The sequence below is a fragment of the Acipenser ruthenus genome, chromosome 15 (assembly GCF_902713425.1).
Source record: "Acipenser ruthenus chromosome 15, fAciRut3.2 maternal haplotype, whole genome shotgun sequence".
Lineage (NCBI taxonomy): Eukaryota > Metazoa > Chordata > Actinopteri > Acipenseriformes > Acipenseridae > Acipenser > Acipenser ruthenus.
Window position 1 is genome coordinate 21,819,168 of NC_081203.1, and position 18,242 is coordinate 21,837,409.

At 37.2% G+C, this 18,242-nt stretch overlaps 2 protein-coding genes across 6 annotated transcripts in view; both read left to right on the plus strand.

Moving 5' to 3' along the window:
• The window catches only part of LOC117422488 (RAC-alpha serine/threonine-protein kinase-like), a 49,395-nt gene extending 41,343 nt beyond the window's left edge, over window positions 1–8,052 (plus strand). For both annotated transcript variants that reach the window (XM_034918288.2, XM_034037603.3), the window contains 4 exons: window positions 1,990–2,204; window positions 3,411–3,498; window positions 4,289–4,391; window positions 5,154–8,052. In XM_034918288.2, the coding sequence (XP_034774179.1) occupies window positions 1,990–2,204; window positions 3,411–3,498; window positions 4,289–4,391; window positions 5,154–5,233 (486 nt within the window). In that variant the 3' untranslated portion in view covers window positions 5,234–8,052. The remainder of the gene's footprint in view (window positions 1–1,989; window positions 2,205–3,410; window positions 3,499–4,288; window positions 4,392–5,153) is intronic.
• A 7,187-nt stretch (window positions 8,053–15,239) lies between these two features.
• The window catches only part of LOC117422420 (centrosomal protein of 170 kDa protein B-like), a 54,825-nt gene continuing 51,822 nt past the window's right edge, over window positions 15,240–18,242 (plus strand). For 2 of the 4 annotated variants that reach the window (XM_058987443.1, XM_058987444.1), the window contains exon 1: window positions 15,240–15,613. The gene's annotated coding sequence lies outside the window, so the exon portion shown is untranslated. The remainder of the gene's footprint in view (window positions 15,614–18,242) is intronic. The other 2 variants (XM_058987441.1, XM_058987442.1) reach the window with 1 other exon arrangement.

Genomic DNA, 18,242 nt, shown 5'->3' on the forward strand with positions numbered 1-18,242 from the left:
GTTTCCATCAAGGGGTTCTGCTGATGCATCTAAACCATGAGTGAGAGAGTGAAATATTCGGTTTCAACATGTATTAGAAATAAATAACAAGAAACACTTTAGAACTGGAATTTCCCTTTTATTTTTACCCTTAGTTGTTTCTTGCTGGTTTTTATATCATTTTTCACACTAAAATGTTTGCATATATCTGGAAAACCAGTTTTTAGATTGTGATGAAACTTTGTATTAACATTATTATGTAGCATGAGTTATCAGGAGGTGTCTCTTTCTGTACATCCATCTGTCTGTGTGTTGCATCTTTTTTGCATGTATCTTGAGCACACAAGAAATAATTCCACATACTGTAAATAAGTCCAATATACCATTGACCACTTCATTTGCTTACCTAATGACATCTGCATCGTAATCCAGTTTCCATTAAACTGTTCTTTGCCGTTTCTTATTCTATACTATGCGCACTGTTGATGGTCATGAACTTTTTCGACATACTGATTTGAGTTTACAGCTGTGGTGGAGGATGTATGTTACTTACAGACTTAGTTTTCTTCAACCAAGCTTTTAGAAGGGGGTGTGCACCCCTTTAGTAACAGGATCACCCAGACGCCGGTAACCACATTTCACCTGTTAGTCCTACAGTTCATTTTTCAGTGGTAACTGTACCCGCTTTTACTCCTCTGTGTTTTTGGAGCTGGTACAACATCGCTCCCCAATGCCTCCAGTGCAGTGAAATTACAGCCCTAATTACTTGTAAAGGATGAGGCTGGCTCCTGGAATCCTGGCAGATAAGCAGCTGTGTTGGTCTTCTACATATATGGGGCAGCTGCGGGCCCAGCTGTCGTTTTGGTGTGAATCATACGACAGGGGCTGCTGGAAATAGACCTGTGGAGAGTAATCCAATCACTTGACAAGCTTGGCTCTCCTGCAGCCCTTCAAATCCCACTGTTTCCTGGCAAAATGTTGTCTTTTAAAAAAAAAGTATTACTAATATTATTATTTTTAACTACTGTTGCAAATCAGAAGCGGTTTAACAGCTGTGTTGTACAGAAACGCCTCTCCACCATCAAGGCCAAGGCATTTAGACAAACACTGAGCTTCTGTGGAAGATAAAACATCTGGAATAGGGATTGTAACTTTCTAAGGACTTTGCAACATATTTGTTTGTGGATAACAAGTATTGTATTGTATGACAGGGAAGGCAGTCCCACACACCTCCTATCAGTTACCCTCAAAATATAGAAGTTTTTTAAATAACCACAAATATATTATTGTTTTAAAGAAACCATTGTGTTTTGGCTTCTTTTTTTAATATATATCTCTTGGAATTTTAGATACTATTTCAGTGAAATAACTGAAGGGTATTTTCATTTAAAGTATTCAATACCAGTTGGACTAAGTGTAGAGTTGTTTTGGAGGCCTTAATTAAATTGGACAACATAAAGTTTTATGTAGTTCATGACGACCCAATTCTCTACACGTTATATAGTGCCAATATAAACATTCACACTGAGAAATATTGCGTGTCTCTTTTTTTTTACCAGTTGTCTGCCATATACATGTAACCAAGGCTAGATCAACAACAATGTCTTTTATTAAAGTAACACCTAGTGAACAGATCAGAAAGATCAAGTGGTGCTGGTGGCAAAGCAAAGCTGAGCACTAGATGGAGTGGGATCTTGCCTCTATGTAGACACTGGTGATCTAGACTGGGCTTCATAATGGCAGGCAACTACAACAGAAGAGCAGCTCCTGTACTTGACTCAAAGCACCCTAACACCAAAAAATAAATAAAATAAACACATTTTTTGAAACAGAATTAGGAAAAAGAAAAAGAATTAGGAAAAAGAAAAAGAATTAGGAAAAACAGAAAAGGTAAAAAAAAAAAAATCTTACTGCTTACTGTTTAAATTGTATATAAAAAGTTATTTGCAACATTTGGGATGAGCCTCCAGATCTGGATCCTTCTCCTCAGAGGTGCCCGTGTACTTTCAGGTGCTGGAGGACAATGACTACGGGCAGGCGGTGGACTGGTGGGGGCTGGGCGTGGTAATGTACGAGATGATGTGCGGGCGGCTTCCCTTCTACAACCAAGACCACGAGAAGCTGTTTGAGCTCATCCTGATGGAGGAGATCCGCTTCCCTCGCACCCTGGCCCCTGAGGCACGCTCCCTGCTCTCTGGCCTGCTGAAGAAGGACCCCAAACAACGGTGAGTGGTGTCCTTTCACCCCTTCTGCATTGCAACCCCCAGAAAAGCATACAGGAGCCTAACATACTGCATACAAACCATGACAATGCAATATTACAATACTGCGGAAATTAATTATCAATTTATTTATATGAATGCAGGAAAAATGCACACCGAGATATAACCTATACTTTACAGGGGTCTTCTGTAACAAGCAGCAATTACAAAAAAATGATCTATCCAGACCAATCGCTAAACAAAAACACAATATACAACTGGTCTCTTATTTATAGCTAAACTCAACCTACCCTACCACCTATGCAATCAACAAAATGTACACCTTTTACAGTTTCTTTCATTTCAGCTTTTTCCATAGGTTTGTTGACATATGAAAAAGCTTCTTTGCCATAACTGTCTTATCCTGGGTACAATCGATAGTTGTACCCGGTGCCCTTTTGTTTTGTTTTATAATTTTTGGTTTTTATTTTTATAACATTTCCAGTGAATGTATTGGTGTGCCTTTTAATAATAATAATAATAATAATAATAATAATAATAATAATAATAATAATCTGTAAAAAAAAAAAAAAAAAATCATGGGGACACTAGGAAAAGCAGCTCACCTGCTTTTATTTGTGAATGCAAACCATGTAAAGCTGGTGAAGAATACCAGTGTAAGTACTTGAGTTCAGTATGTTAAACAGTCCCATATTACACTCAAATTATTTACAAACATGTGTGTATGTATATGTGTGTGTGTATGTATGTGTGTGTGTGTATATATTTATATATATATACACCAAATGTAAAGTCATTGATTTTCTTGGTGTAAATCCGTAATTTCAGATGCTTGAGTGGGCCAAATTTAGGGTGAAAATCGATAAATAGCTTTTATAAAACCCAGGAATTTAAATATAAATCGTTGATTGTCATATACAAATTGATATGGACTAGTTGCAATAGCCTTCAAATAAGACAAGCATTTTCTCTCCTAACCGGCCTGTTGTGAGATGTATACCACTCCGCCTCTAGTGCAAGACTTTCTGATATGTGCTACTTTTATCTAGACTGGTGAGTTCATTAACCCCGGCATTATTGTACAATGTTAAAAATGATTGAGACAGGGAGGCATCGTTATCTCTGTGTCTGATATAGAATTGCCTGCCCCCTGCCCTCTACTTTAGCACACCAGTATGTGACTCTAGGTCTGTGTTGTTTTTATTACAGGCTAGGTGGTGGCCCTGACAATGCCAAGGAAATCATGAATCACAAGTTCTTCTCTGGGATCGTGTGGCAGGATGTGTATGAGAAGAAGGTAACTACACCTGCGGCTTCTACCTAGAACCATGAAAAGGGAATTAAGGGGTAGAGAGTGGCCACTTCACTCTCTGTCCTGTAGGGGGCAGTACTTACTTCATGCATTAACTGCTTGAGTAGTTACTTCAGTTGTACAAAGTGCAGGTCCCACATGAAAACCTATGTTCTTCCCTAATGAACCTATCTTTCAGCTCTTTGTTGTTGGGCTATATAACTGCTCCGGATATACAAAGAAACAGTACATCTATGTGTGACAATTGTCAGTCAGGTATCTTAAAATGTCAGTTTATTTATGCTTTTTATGATGTTTACAATCACATTCCGAGTTCTGTTGCTTCAATCTGAACCTGGTATTATCTAAGCCTTAAGTTGCCGGCACCCTTCTGATTTACAAAGAAATCCTAGGATGCCACCTTTTCTTCTTTTTACTATTACTATTGACCAGCTGGTGGGGTCCGCAGTGTTAAAATGTTACAGCATTCTAGAACTTCTTTGGAATCCGGAAGTGCTCCAAAGGAACATTTGATTATACTGGTGGTGGATTCTGATTAATGTATGAAATGAAACATTGGAGCAACAGAACTTTGAACTACTCATTTATTATATAATACAAACCTAAGTAGTAAACATAGTTAAAATGACATTCACCCTTTTTAAATAAATACAGAATGTAAAGGAAAAACATTTAGTTCTGTTTGTTTGAAGTGATATCTGCCTCCAGTGCTCTATATTAGGTTTGTCACCCAAGGGACTACCATTTGATGTCAACACTTCTGTTTGCTTCATAGCTCATCCCACCTTTCAAGCCTCAGGTCACCTCGGAGATAGACACGAGGTACTTTGACGAAGAATTCACAGCACACATGATCACAATCACTCCACCGGGACAAGGTACTTCATCACCCAAAGATGTTAAGAAAATAACTTCAAATGGCATTTTATTGTTTGTTTGCAATCATTCTAAATTTTCAGTATTTTCCTATACTTTGATTTTCTGTCCAGCTTTCTGCTAAATTTACATCTGGCTGGGGACTGACTGACTAACTGTCTAGCCTTTCATTTTTGAAAATATCATATAAGTGTGTTAGTAGGATATATGGCACAGTCCGCTGCAGAGCATATATTGAGAATTTGCATTGATCTGAATGAAGAGTTTCAACTAGAAGATTTTTAGAAGTTGAAAATAGATCCACAAACACCTTGTACAACTTAGCTAGACAAAAGATTCTGACAATAAATGCTTTCAGATGTTTTCCAAAAATATCCAATTTGATGAAGCCTACTTGGAAGAGTTAGGGGGGACTTAACTGAAGACTTTAATCTTAAAAGGAGTTGACAAAATGAACCCGAACCAATACTTTAAGCGCAGCACAGAAACAAGAACCAGAGGACACAGTTGGAAGTCAAGAGGAGATAGACTTAGGACAGAGGTAGGGATACACTTCATACAGAGAGTAGAGAGGGTATGGAATGAGTTACATAGCCATGTTATGTATACTGAATCATTGGGATCTTAAGACCTGACTTGACAGAGTTTTGAGATAAACCAGCAACTAGGAACTGGTTGAGTGCTGACATTCATTCATAAAAAAGAAAAAATGAAACACACACTGCAGTATTTCAACATTCCTATTATCTGTTCTTACTCCCCAGATGACAACATGGAATCAATAGACAATGAGAGGAGGCCGCATTTCCCGCAGTTCTCCTACTCAGCCAGTGGGACTGCCTGAAGCAGCAGCAGCAGCAGCAGCAGCAGCTGCTGCACTCCTCAGAAGTATTTCCTGCACACACAACCATATATTTTTTTTTTTAAAGACGATTTGAATAGTTTCTTATATATTTTTATGTTTCTGCATTACAAACTATTCTACTTATTCCATTGTATTTCTTAAATAGACAAGGATAAGATACTTCCTTTTAGATCCTATGAAGGTTACGAGATGTAACACATTTCTTACTTTGTAGGTTCTCAGATTTTAAGCAAGCAAGCAAGAAGGAATAGTAAGGTGATTTCATTCTGAGACCAATGCAGCCCCAAACATATATTGTTATAGATGGTTGGAACCGATTTAAAGAACATTGCAGATCATTGTAGAACATTTTAATAAAAAAAATATATATTACAATGAAAACATTAATCCAAAAGACAGCAGTATGAAACATTGTTACTACATTTTAATATATCGGAATAACCTAATTAAATCAATAGATGTGCAATAAAAGACCTGCGCACACTTGCAGGGCCATACACAATTTATGCAGCAAGGCTGTCCTCTATGGGATTACACTCTTTCCTATGATATTCACAGAATTAATAGCCTCAGTGAGGTGTGGCTGCAGCAACAAACAAATATTTGTTGTGTTTTGTTTTTAAATTGCTTTTTTGTTCATGGGATCAAGCGATGTATTGACTTACAGCTTTTGAGTTGTTCCTAGAGTTAACACTTTATTTATTTTGTGTCTATATACTAGCCATTAGTATAGTATAAGTGGTTTGCATTTCATGTGATGAAAATAACTTTTGAAAAGATCTCTAGTTTTTGTAGTTTTTACACTTGCTGTTTTGTCCCGTCTCCGTTCCGCTGTGAATGACTAGTGGTCGCTGTCTGTCATCTGATTGGTCCCTTAGTACTGTAGTGTCACTGTCCGTCATTTCACCCTGGTCCCACAGATGTCATTTTCTGAACCAGCACTAGAATTCTCTCATTCGTTTAAATGTCAATCATCAAAAACTGCACCGACTGTGCAAGTTCATTTGCCAGCTACAGCGCCTACTGTGGAATTTTGGGAAGGATATCCGAGTCAGAAACGCCTTGTTTAGAACACGTTTCAGATATTTAGTACACGTTTTAATTTGACTTTAGTATGTGTAATTCTAATTATTAAACATACTAATTTGGCCAGTCAGATCACTGAAAATGAAATGAGAACCAATGAATTTAATAGTACATGTAATAAATTATCCAATAAAGTCACCTTACATTCTGCCATTCCCGTCCAATTCGTGGCGGTATATGGACTTGGCATTGGGCAAAGTCTAGTGAAAGATGGGTAAACCCCGACCCGCCAAGACAAGCATCAACCGACGGTTTCAGAGCCTCAGAAATCGCTTTAATTCAGTGGGAACCCCACTGGAACTAATATGTAATTTTAGAGGAACCCATTTTTGTGTCCCCTCGCTTAATATCATACCCCGTTTTATTGTCACGATTTTTCAATCATGACCATGCACCGTATTTTCTTTGAGAAATTACCTCTCTTAATATCATCTCACCAACCCACTTATTGTCACATTTTGTGCAGCCTGTCAGATGCCGCGTGGCCGGTCTTAACGGGATACAATTCAGTTACAAAACACCAACGTCACCACATTTTTCTTCTTTAACATAGTTAGTCTTATACAAATGCACACAAAAAAAAAACACCAAGTCCAACGCCTAATTTGAAAGCTCTCCTCAGTCGACAATTCATGCCTTTTTTTAGATAATGACACAAACTGTTTCATTCCAGTTAATCATACAAAACGTATTTGTCCTGTAGTAAACGGTATGCATTTGTTTAAATGTAAAGAAAGACTAAATGTATAGTATTAAAACTCTGCTCTTTAATTCACTGTTAGTTTTTTTTTAATTTTTTTTTTCTCGCACTCATAATGTGCTGTCATAGGTAAAGTGAAACTCTCATGACCTGCTTTATATCACAAACTATGCCTGCACGGCAATGGTGATATAAAACAGGGTCATCTCTACTTTTTTTTTTGTTTAGGCCTCTGCAAACATTTCTAACTAGCTGAAACTGAAATGCCTGTTAACAAAACAAAAATGTAACGTTTTTTTTTTTGGTCAATTCCGTAGTTGAACAAGTCCAGTTTTCAGTTGAATTATATAATTAATCAATTAAAAATAGGTGTTGTCATAGACATTATTTCTATTAAAAAAGAAAAATTGGGATGCTACTGTACAGTGTAGCATTCAAATGTAGAGAAGTAGTTTTGGAGTGATGGCTTCTCCTTGCATTACTGATTTATTTATATTTGTCTTTTTTTTTTTTTTTTTTTTTTTACTTATCAGTGTTTTAAAATGGACTCATAAAAGTTGCTTTGAATGTCTTTTGGTTAAGATTAATGAATGTAAAGGCGTTTCAATGTTTCTTATTGTAATATTCCACACACCCAGTCCTATTTGGTAGTTATGTCTCTGTATATTTACTTGTTTTAAAGTCTTGTGTCCGGACTTTTTTCTTTGTTTTGTTTTGTACTGCCTGGTATTTTAATTTCTGGTATTTCCAAATTTGTTGAACATGTCTGCCAGCAGTTTAGTATTTTCATTTGCCTCAGAAATTGTAAAAAACTAAAGGATATAAATAAAAAAAACAGTATTTCTTAGTTCATTTTATTAAGATGGGTGAGTTTTAGAAGCGAAGTAAGTTTTAGAGAACGAATACAATTAACCCAACCTTTTTTTTACACACACAGTTCAATTGTATTATTTTTTACATGTATCATATGTTCTCCTTTTAAATGCTTAAATAAAGGATTTTAACTAAATAAGTTTGTTTGTGCATTGTTTATAACTTTAAACACTCAATAAATATCGACAACTAAGGTGCATGTACATGCTCTTGAATGAACCTCATGAATTTATCGGAACATCATTACTTGATCTTTGAAAATAACTGGTGTTCATGGACAGCGTAGGAGTGTCTCAGTAAGGTATGCTGCAACTGACCCAGAAATAAGCCACCAAATACTTTCAATGTGTTCTTGATTTGCTTTGTTACCAGAATAGTGGACATTTTGTTTACTAAGTGGGGTACGTTGTACACATAGTAATGTAGAGTTTAATATATGTGCATCCTTTCAGAAACCATGTATTTTCATTTGAAAATAAAAAAAGCTCTGTTTGATGACCTATTTTCAGACAGTGTTCTACTTCCTTGGTCATTTCACCTGGAGAGTAAAATTTGTCCCCACCCCTTCAACACCTTATTTCCTGTCATTAACCACCATCCAGTAACAGCTGAGAATAAGGCTATGTGTGGTCCAGTGGTTAAAGAAACATAACTAACCAGGAGGTGCCCTGTTCAAATCCCAATTCACTCACTGTGTGACCTTGAGCAAGCCACTTGCTCTGTCTTTCGGGTGAGACGTTGTAAGTGACTGTCTTTCGGGTGAGACGTTGTTGTAAGTGACTCTGCAGCTGATGTATAGTTCATACACCCTAGTCTTTGTAAGTCGCCTTGGATAAAGGTGTCTGCTAAATAAACAAATTATTATAAAGAGATGATCTAGGAAGTGAAACCTTGATTGCATTGACTTTCTTTAATATTGTGTAGTACCACATATCCTTTTAAAATCCTGTTAGCTATTTTTTTCAAAACTTCACATGTGAAGCCTGTTCCGTGAATGGAAGTGCAAGACAGGTAAGATGTATAGAATTATTTCATTAGCTTTTTCAACGTATAATAAGCTCAAAGTAAAATACAAATGAAATGTGTTAAAAATTGGTCTATAACATAATTCTATCTAATTATAACACGTGGTAGGGATCCAAGGCAGTAGGTTTTTACTGCAGGATTTGGTTTCACTAGGTGCCTGTTTCAGTTCAATCTCTTCCAGTCATGTGGAGTGGCCTGCATCTGATACAAGGCTGAAGAATGGGGGGATTAGAAGTGATAATCCACCACATGGCTTGAGTTCCCTTTGATTTTGGGTCACGGCCCCTGACACAACATGTTGAATTATTTTCCATAATCCACTTCCTTGTGCATGCTGAATTTAGGGAATTACATTGTGGTTGGGTTTGCAAGTCATTGTAATGTTGATTTAGAATAGAGCTGTCCATCTTATTTGGTTCATTACCAGATAGTTCCTAAAGAAACACACACATACATACATACACACACACACACACATTATATATATAGAGAGAGAGAGAGCTGAACAATTAGTCTCAAAAATAGATAAAAGGTTTAAACAGACTTCTAAAGACAAAGCTTCAGTATGTTTGTGCTTCTTAAAATATGTTTTATATTTAAAGCATTAATATTGCTGCATTTTCACTGTATAATGCTTGTTTCTACCAGACTACAGATAGCCCATGTGGTCTTTTCAAAAAGAGCCTTATATTGCATACGTCACATCTAAATCAAAAGGGAGATATTGAGGAGCTCAGCGAGTCTTATATGGACCAAGGTTTAGTGCAGCATACAATTTAAACATGAGACAATTGCTATTTTATAGGACCATTACAAATGTGAACCTATAGGTCTTTTCTGTTTCCTTTTTTCTTTTTTTCTTTTTTTTTTTACAATTACAGGAGCTCCCATGTTGTATTTACAGCTGTGGATGTACAATACGTTGCTGTCTACTTTACTTCCTGGGTTATAACTAGACGACAGAAACCATCAATATGTGCTGGTCTGCACAAATGTGAATAGGTAAGTTACCGTTATGCATGGTCATTGTGTACAAGAAGAATGAAGAGAAAGATAGAAAAAAAAGAGTTTGAGTAAGTAGATTAATGTAAAGATGGTCTGGAGTCAGTCATTTATATTGTGGAAATGTAGTCGGCACTATTTCGGCAATATACTGAGCTGTGAATTTCTTAAAGTGGATAAACACAGTTAGCAGTTTGGCAGTCAGACTCACAGAGGAGCAGAGCTGGGAGGAAATGTGTGTTCCTTAACGTTTGGGGAATGTTAACATGACTATCTTTTGGGTAAAGCAGAATGCACCAAAGGTTCAAATATTAAAACTGTAGCTCTAATTTGGACATCAAATTGAGCATCATTGCGGGACAGCTTTAAGTCATGCTTGGTATGTTTAACATCTAAGAGGTGTTTCCTTTCAAGCATTTAGATCCTCTATTACAAACTAGTTTCTTATGGGGAAAAACTGTGGGAGACGGATGCGCCTGTTCTACATGTATTGTAAACTGTTGAGAGATAACTATCAATACCTACTTCTGCACAAAGATGGCCCTCAAAAGGCTGACACACTGAATAGAAGGGGTGCATTGGTCTGGGTGGGGAGGCTGTGACCAACTGAAAAGAAACTAGCTGTAGTAATTGACTGGGCTGAAGCTCTTCAGAGGGAGCCCTTAATTGGGGAGGGAAATGGGGGTCAGTTTGTGGAAGGGGTCGGGACCTTAAGGGTCCCGGCAGGGGGAATGTAATCCCCAAAACAAAAACCTACACGGCGCCAGATAGTGGGAACTACCCACCCTGCTCTTTCAAGCCGAAATAAGTATTGGAAGGGGTTCTAAAATTCATTTATAAACCTTGCTTAAAGGAAATGAATGACTGACAGGTTGAATGATTCTTTGTCTGTCAGAAGTGAGGAAAAAATGTGTCATCTGTCAGTATATCTGCTGTCAGCCAAACTGATGGGCCTGTTGGAGAGCTGTGAGGACTTGAACACCACTTGGTGTGACTGCCAAGCACTTAAAAAAAATTATAGGAAGAAGAATATAAAACAGAACACTTGCTGCTGTTAATGGCATACTTGAGAGGTGGAAAACACAATTTACTTGAATAACATTTCTGAATTGGAATTCAAATTGATTTAGGATACACACACACATGGTTAAGGATGGGTTAGGGTTATATCCCTTATAAAAGCTAACCCTGGCAAATTTGCCCAGAGGTTATTTTCCCATGGATATACTATGCATTTACCATAATATGTTTTACCATACCTTTGTTCTTTACAAAGCGTATCTATGCTCTAATATGCATTCACTATACTTTATTACACTTTGCTATGCTTATACTTGCTGTATCTTTTCTGTTGTGCACCCAGCACTGTTTTAGAAAGTTTGTTCTTCCATTCCTTTACCTCATTCCAGCTATTGTAGTTTGAATTGATATACAAAGTTCTGGAAGAAGTGTTGTTCCACCTCTGATGGCTTGTAGTTTTGGACATTTGTTGCCACGTGTGAAAATACAGTGAAACATCACACTCTAGTGTTCAACTAAGGAACTGCCATTTCACACCAACCATACAATCAAAAGCAGCTTTAAAAAAAAAAAAAAAGAAAGAAAAAGCAGGTTTTCCGTAAAAACATAGTACAACATTGCACTCTAGTGTTGAACTGAAGAACTGCATTGACAGCAAATAACCCAACTGATTCTAGCTGAATCTGAGCAGTCATAGACAAGCCCAGTGTTTACCAAGGCAATCCAAACTAACCGCAATGCTGACTGATGGGACGCAACAACATGCCGCACTGCCTCATTCAGAATGTACAGTCTGTGCTCATTCAAACACTCTGCTAATGTAGTTCAATATAAAGACCAATGCACTCTTACAGTGCTGTGTTGGGATATTGAGCAAACCCCAATTGAGATTTTCCTTGGAAAACATGACTTGACTAGCAGACTCCACTGGAAAACCACAGGCCCTTATTATCCCCTACAGGCGATGAAACCCCAGCACTGGGATATAGTGAAGGCAGACCTACATTCTGTACGTACATCTGTCACATTTTATATTTTTCATCTTATCCAGTTGTCACGAAACTTGTTATTAACATTATTTAGCATAAATTATTTGGTGTATGAGCTTGTGGGGATATATGGAGGTGTCTCTCTATGTACATCTGTCCGTCTGTATGTCACACATACAATTTTACATATATCTTGAGATCACACAACTTAAACATCTTAAAACAATTCCTTGCCATTTCTTATTCTACACTATTCCATACATACTGTTGCTATACCTCATGGTCAGCAGCCTTTTTTTCATACTGATAGCCCTAGTTTTGAATTTACAGCCGTTCTGTTCTGCCTATGTATGCAAAATTTAAGAACATAAGAGTGTTTACAAATGAGAGGAGGCCATTCGGCCCATCTTGCTCGTTTGGTTGTTAGTAGATTATTGATCCCAGAATCTCATCAAGCAGCTTCTTGAAGGATCCCAGGGGGTCAGCTTCACCAACATGACTGGGGAGTTGGTTCCAGACCCTCACAATTCTCTGTGTAAAAAAGTGCCTCCAATTTTCTGTTCTGAATGCCCCTTTATCTAGATTTCAGAGGTTTGTATAACTCTAGAGAACCGCTTGACCAAACGTCAATCAGCAGTAATTCAAACAACACTGGAACACACATTTGAATTTACACACAACTAAAAATGATTTGGTTCCAATCTGGTATAAAGAAGATTGGATTTTACAGGGGAGATACATTCCAACAACAACAAAAAAGATTACTCAAATAAAATAAAACCTGCCAGCAGGGCACAATACTAATTTCTCTTGATATTTGGGGCATGTGAAACCTGCCAACAAAACGTGATATCTGACACTACATTTGGTTGAAGAGATTTCACAGTTTCTATGTCTCACTCACAGGAAATGTGTTACACTTGCACTTCCTTGGTCATTTCACCTCTTCAATGTGAAAGCGAGTCATGAAAACACAATAGGAAGGAATATAAGATAATTTTGTTGTAAATGTGACGTTGTGGTAACCGCCCCAGGTCTAATCTGCTCTCTTGAAATAGTGAATTGATTCTGGAGCTGCAGTTTTGCGCTCTGGCACACTTCTATTATTCTTCACAAACACAGGAACAAACCAAACAAAAGGTTTAAACAAAACCCTTCTAAGTACTACAAACAAAACAACACCCAAGCTTCAGCTAGCTTGTGTATTCTTTCTCTTACTGTTTTTCTCTGTCCCACTGTTCAGGCTTGTCATGCGCCTTCACTGAACCATCTCTCCAAACAAACATTTCCTTCTTCTTTTATAGTGTGTGGCCAGGGATTAATTGTGCAATGGTGGCTATCTTGGCCCCAGACTGTTCCTCCACAGATGAGCCAAGATGGCTACCGGCCTTTTTACTTTCTACGGAAGTCCTTTATTCTATAGGTGGCTGCTATTATCCTCACATATCAATAGCATGTGCTCATTTTCCCCTGAATTTTGCATACCATGCATTTCAACAATGCCTTCTCTGTTCTCTTTAAATACCTTGGTCTCAGAGAGCTGTACCTGCACCAGTACAGCCGCACAGTGCTTTAAATAGAATGCTCCTCTCCCTGTGTGGCTTGTCAGTTTCTTATAGGTTTTGTTTCTGTCTGTAAAAGGTACAGTATAGGTGCCATCATAGATAAGGTATGATATTAATATTCTGAGGTGATGGACAGGATTTTTTGTTGTTGTTGAACTGGCATTGTGTCTTGCATTTCATCTGTAGTAGTTTTGTAATTCGTTTTACAGGTAGAAATTAGGTCACACCTTACAGAAAAGTCAGGACAAAACTACATTAGAGGACTGCCTTATAAAATGAGTATGCTATCCTAAATACACCTTAATAGAACTAATAGGGACCCAGGATTTTAGAGACCATATTTTTAAAGGGTTTACGCCAGTTTTTAATTAATTCCTATTTTTTGAAAGAGTTAAAAGTTAATTTTACTAAACTACAGTAGAACTAAACAACTAATTTATATATTTCAAGTCCTCTTATGCAATCTCACTGTGTTTCGTTTCTCATTTTGTTACATTGGCATGATTTTTTTTCTCCTTTCAAAAGAATAGGAGTTAATTAATGAATGGAGGAAATGCTTTGAGAATATGGTCCTAAACAACTTGACTGAGGAACCCACACCCAATGAATTCATAGAAATGTTTGTTTTATATTGGTCCAAACTGTTAGCGCAGGCATTAGAAACCAAGATTACAAATGTATGGTAGAGCTGAAGTCAAAGTAGTAAAGTGTATTACCACCCACACATGTGTTCATGTGAATTGGCCCATGGCCTGTAACATTGCTTTGTCAGGGTTGTTTGGGAGAGAATACTATAGTATTTGTGTCAGTACTATTTTTCAGTCAAACCTGTTATCATTCCTGTTAATATCAATGCTTATTATCACCACATTGAAATGTCCCATACAGAATATAACAGTGGGGACAATATCACTTGTAAAAGCATACAATATAAAAGTAAGTACTTTAAGTTGCTCTACAGTATATTATGAGACATATTACGTATGTTTTTTTTTTGTTTTTTTTACAGTTTATATGTTTTTAGTTTTTACAATATATTATATACATACAGTATAGAGACTGTACTGAGTGTAAATGTTATTAATGAACACTATTGCAATTATTGCAATACCCAGGTCTATATTTTCAAGTTCCATGCTAAAACAGACATATTTGCTGTATCAACAGAGTGTTTTAATTCCGGTTATTTGTAAACTGTTTATTGTCAGTATTGTTGCCAGGCCAGTCTGAAGTGATATAAGGCTACTGTAGTTCTTTATTATTATTATTATTATTATTATTATTATTATTATTATTATTATTATTATTATTATTGTGTATTTGTGTGTCTCATTAAATTGTTTAAACATATTGACAATTTATTATTTTTATTAACTCTGATGGAAATTCCAGCAATGCCCAGCCCTGGTGTATGCTGGCTTGCTGGTTTTCAGATGGTATTACTGGTTTAGGAGACCTATTGGTGTTGTTTGAACAGCAGGTTAAGCCGGATCAGGAAAAAACAGGTCCTTTAAAAATCCTTTTGGTGTTTCTTTGGGATTTTAAGATCTCTGTGGCATTTAATATTTCTCCCAATTCCCAACTTCAGTAGAATCTACTAACCAGCTAACCAGCAGGTGGTAGAATTTCAAACATTAAGTTTGCAATATACCTGTACCTACACAATGTATACTTTTGAGTATTGTACTGCAGAGAAACGCAAACGCGCGTTAAGGGTGGAAGACCTGTTTTTCCTGCCTTGGGGATCGGTGTCTTTGACTCCCGGAGGCGGGTGACAGCAGGCGCACCAGCAGGCAGGGTTGTAGCTTTGGCTGGTTGGAGTGGGTTGCGTCACCAACCTGCAAGGCTGCTTGGGGGCGGTGCTGCTCTTTGCTCAGTGACAATCACATAGACTGCAACAGCACGACGAGAGAGTTGAATAGAGGGTGTGTGTGTATTATACCTGGCTTTCCACCCTGCTTGCATCGCCTGCATTCTTTCACACATTAATAGGGTTGGATCCCGTTCATTTACGGAAGCGAAAAGGGATTTGCTCCTACGAATTTCATGATCATTTCGGCGTCGGTGGATCTTCTGTGGGAATCTGTCTGGATTATAGGTAAGGTTGCCAGACCGGGAATATGAAATTGTCAAATGCAGGCTCGTAGAAACAGCTGATTTCGGAATGGTGTTTGGCCTGCTACCGCCTTAACGAAACAAGCACCTAGCCTAGAGTGACAGGGAAACCGTAGCCTTAGAATCGGTTATCGTTTGCTGTCAAGGGATTTTCTGGTAGACAAAAACAAGGAAGGTTATTAAGAAAGCATTTGCAGAGTAAACAATGGGATAAACTGCAAGCACGCAGTGATTTCTCCCCGGTTTGGACATTAATCGCTGCATTCCTGGTCGATGACTATTGATATGTATGTATTGTGTGTGTGTGTCTGTGTGTGAATTATCTACAAATTGGAATTGATATATATGTGAGAAATTTTAGATGTTTGATGTACATTCAGTCCGAATCAGACGATTGCGTTTCACAACAATAGGTATTATGATGTGTCGCTGGGTCTGGACTGCAGCGGTACCAGCTGGTCTGTCTGCTTACATTATTTACCATATTTCTCCTCAGTGAACTGAATTGACAGTTGTCTTTAGGGACAGCATGGTTTAATTCAGCAACGCCTATCAATAAAACCAATTCCAAGCAGTATATAATTGGTTTTTACGCCACAATTTAATGAAAAACATTTAATAACGAGGGGTGTTTTCGGTCTTGTATTTTCTTATTCTGTATTATTCTAATAATAATGTTTCATATTAAAATCACTGTTCTTCATTTTCGATATTAATTCACACATTCCTTTAGGAAGTGAAGCGTACTTCATCTTTTTTTAATTTTGTTAATTGCTAGGATTGTGAATCCAGGCCCGATTTACTAAAACTGTAATTGTAATAACCCTATGTTGCTGTTACCAGGTGGTACATGGTGTAACATGCAAATCCATTTTTCATTATTTAGCTTATTTATTATGCCAAATTTCAAAAGAACATATTTGTTAGATGTATTATATTAGTACACTCACTGAAGCAAATGGATGTTACTCTTGGTTGAAATTAAAGTGCTGTAGACTATAGAGACAGATGTGGGAGACATGTTGTAACAAGCATAAATGTACAGCAACACCAATTCTGGTGGTGAATTTTATGATGATACTTAATCCTGATGACTTCTATTGAATTATTAATATATTACAAGAATGCATCTTTAAACCCCTGATTTTAATGTAATCTCATAATTATTCATCTGGAAACCAATTCTGCGCCAGATTTTTACTAATGAATTCCAGTATTTGTTTGTTTGCTTGTTAAAACTACATGGGTTTTTATTCCAGTTTAAATTTCTCATATATTTCGAAAGATTAAATGTGAAATAAAAACATTGCTGGTTGATCTGGCAGTGAAGTCTATACAGCTTGTTTACCTGCTCACAGCTCCTTTTAAGTTTTTATACAATTTGAAAGGTACTAAACAAGGGGAGAAACTGCAAAAAAAAAAAAAAGGGGGGGGGGAGGGGGGGGATTTCTTTGCATTATGCATTTAAACACAAAAAGCTTCGGAAACTAAGATGCATTTCACCAGAAAAAAAATTATGCATTTTATTTGAGCAAAATATTCCCTTACTGACTGTACTGCAAATAATATAGGCTCTGTTATTACATTTGTGTTGTGACATATATTATATCCAATAAACATGACTTTTAGCTATCTGAAGCTTATTAAAACAGAACTCTTTCTAGATTTAACCCATTACATGTATTTTATTTCTGCAAGTGTGTCTTTGCTCCTTCTTAAAAATAGAGCTTTACTGTATTTGGATCAGCTCAGATATTGTAACACACATGGATTGAAAATGCAGATAGCCCTTGTGGCACAGACTGCTGTTAGAAACCTAATGAGCATCATTCCTCTGGAAAACTAATCTTGAATCACACACCCTGTTAACTAAGTGTCTGGCCTTCTGGAGTATGGATTTCCATAGGCTTATGACAAAAACGTGCAATCCAAGGGGGTGGAACATTTTAATGTAGAGGAAGACATGATCTATAATGGGTCACAGGAAGCTTAGGGATAAAATAAGACTTTCATAAATTACAGATGCACAGTAATAAGATCAGGTCTGATAATTAGGCTCATGTAAACTGGGTCCGTTTTTAGTCTAAATTTTAGATAGAGAGGAAATTCCAGAGTTTGGGAGTATACAATCTGAAAGCCCTGTCACCTTTAGTGATGGAGAGTAAACCAAGGTCAGAGGAGTGGAGAGACAGAAAGGGTGTGTGCAGGGTGAGTTATGCAAAGGTAAGCCGTACAGATTTATAAGTGAGAGTCATTATAAATGTGGCAGCCAGAGCATGGACGCAAGGGTGTGTTCAGTCTTCTGATTTATATACCCCTATTCATATTGTTTCAGCACACAACAAAAACATGATGGTTCAGCATACTTACCGTTTTACACCTCATGTGAATCCAGTCACTCCTACAAAATATTTGTTCCACCCCCCCCCCATTCCTGAATAATTATGACCTGGTTTATGAGACCGTGTGATTATCTTTTGTTTACATCGCTACAAATAAATGAAGCAGAGGCCTAACCTTCATTTGTATGTTAATGTCAGTATGCATAAACAGGCCCTACAGTAAATCAGCTGAACTCTGTTAATGTCATAAGGGAGTCAAGCGCCATGTGA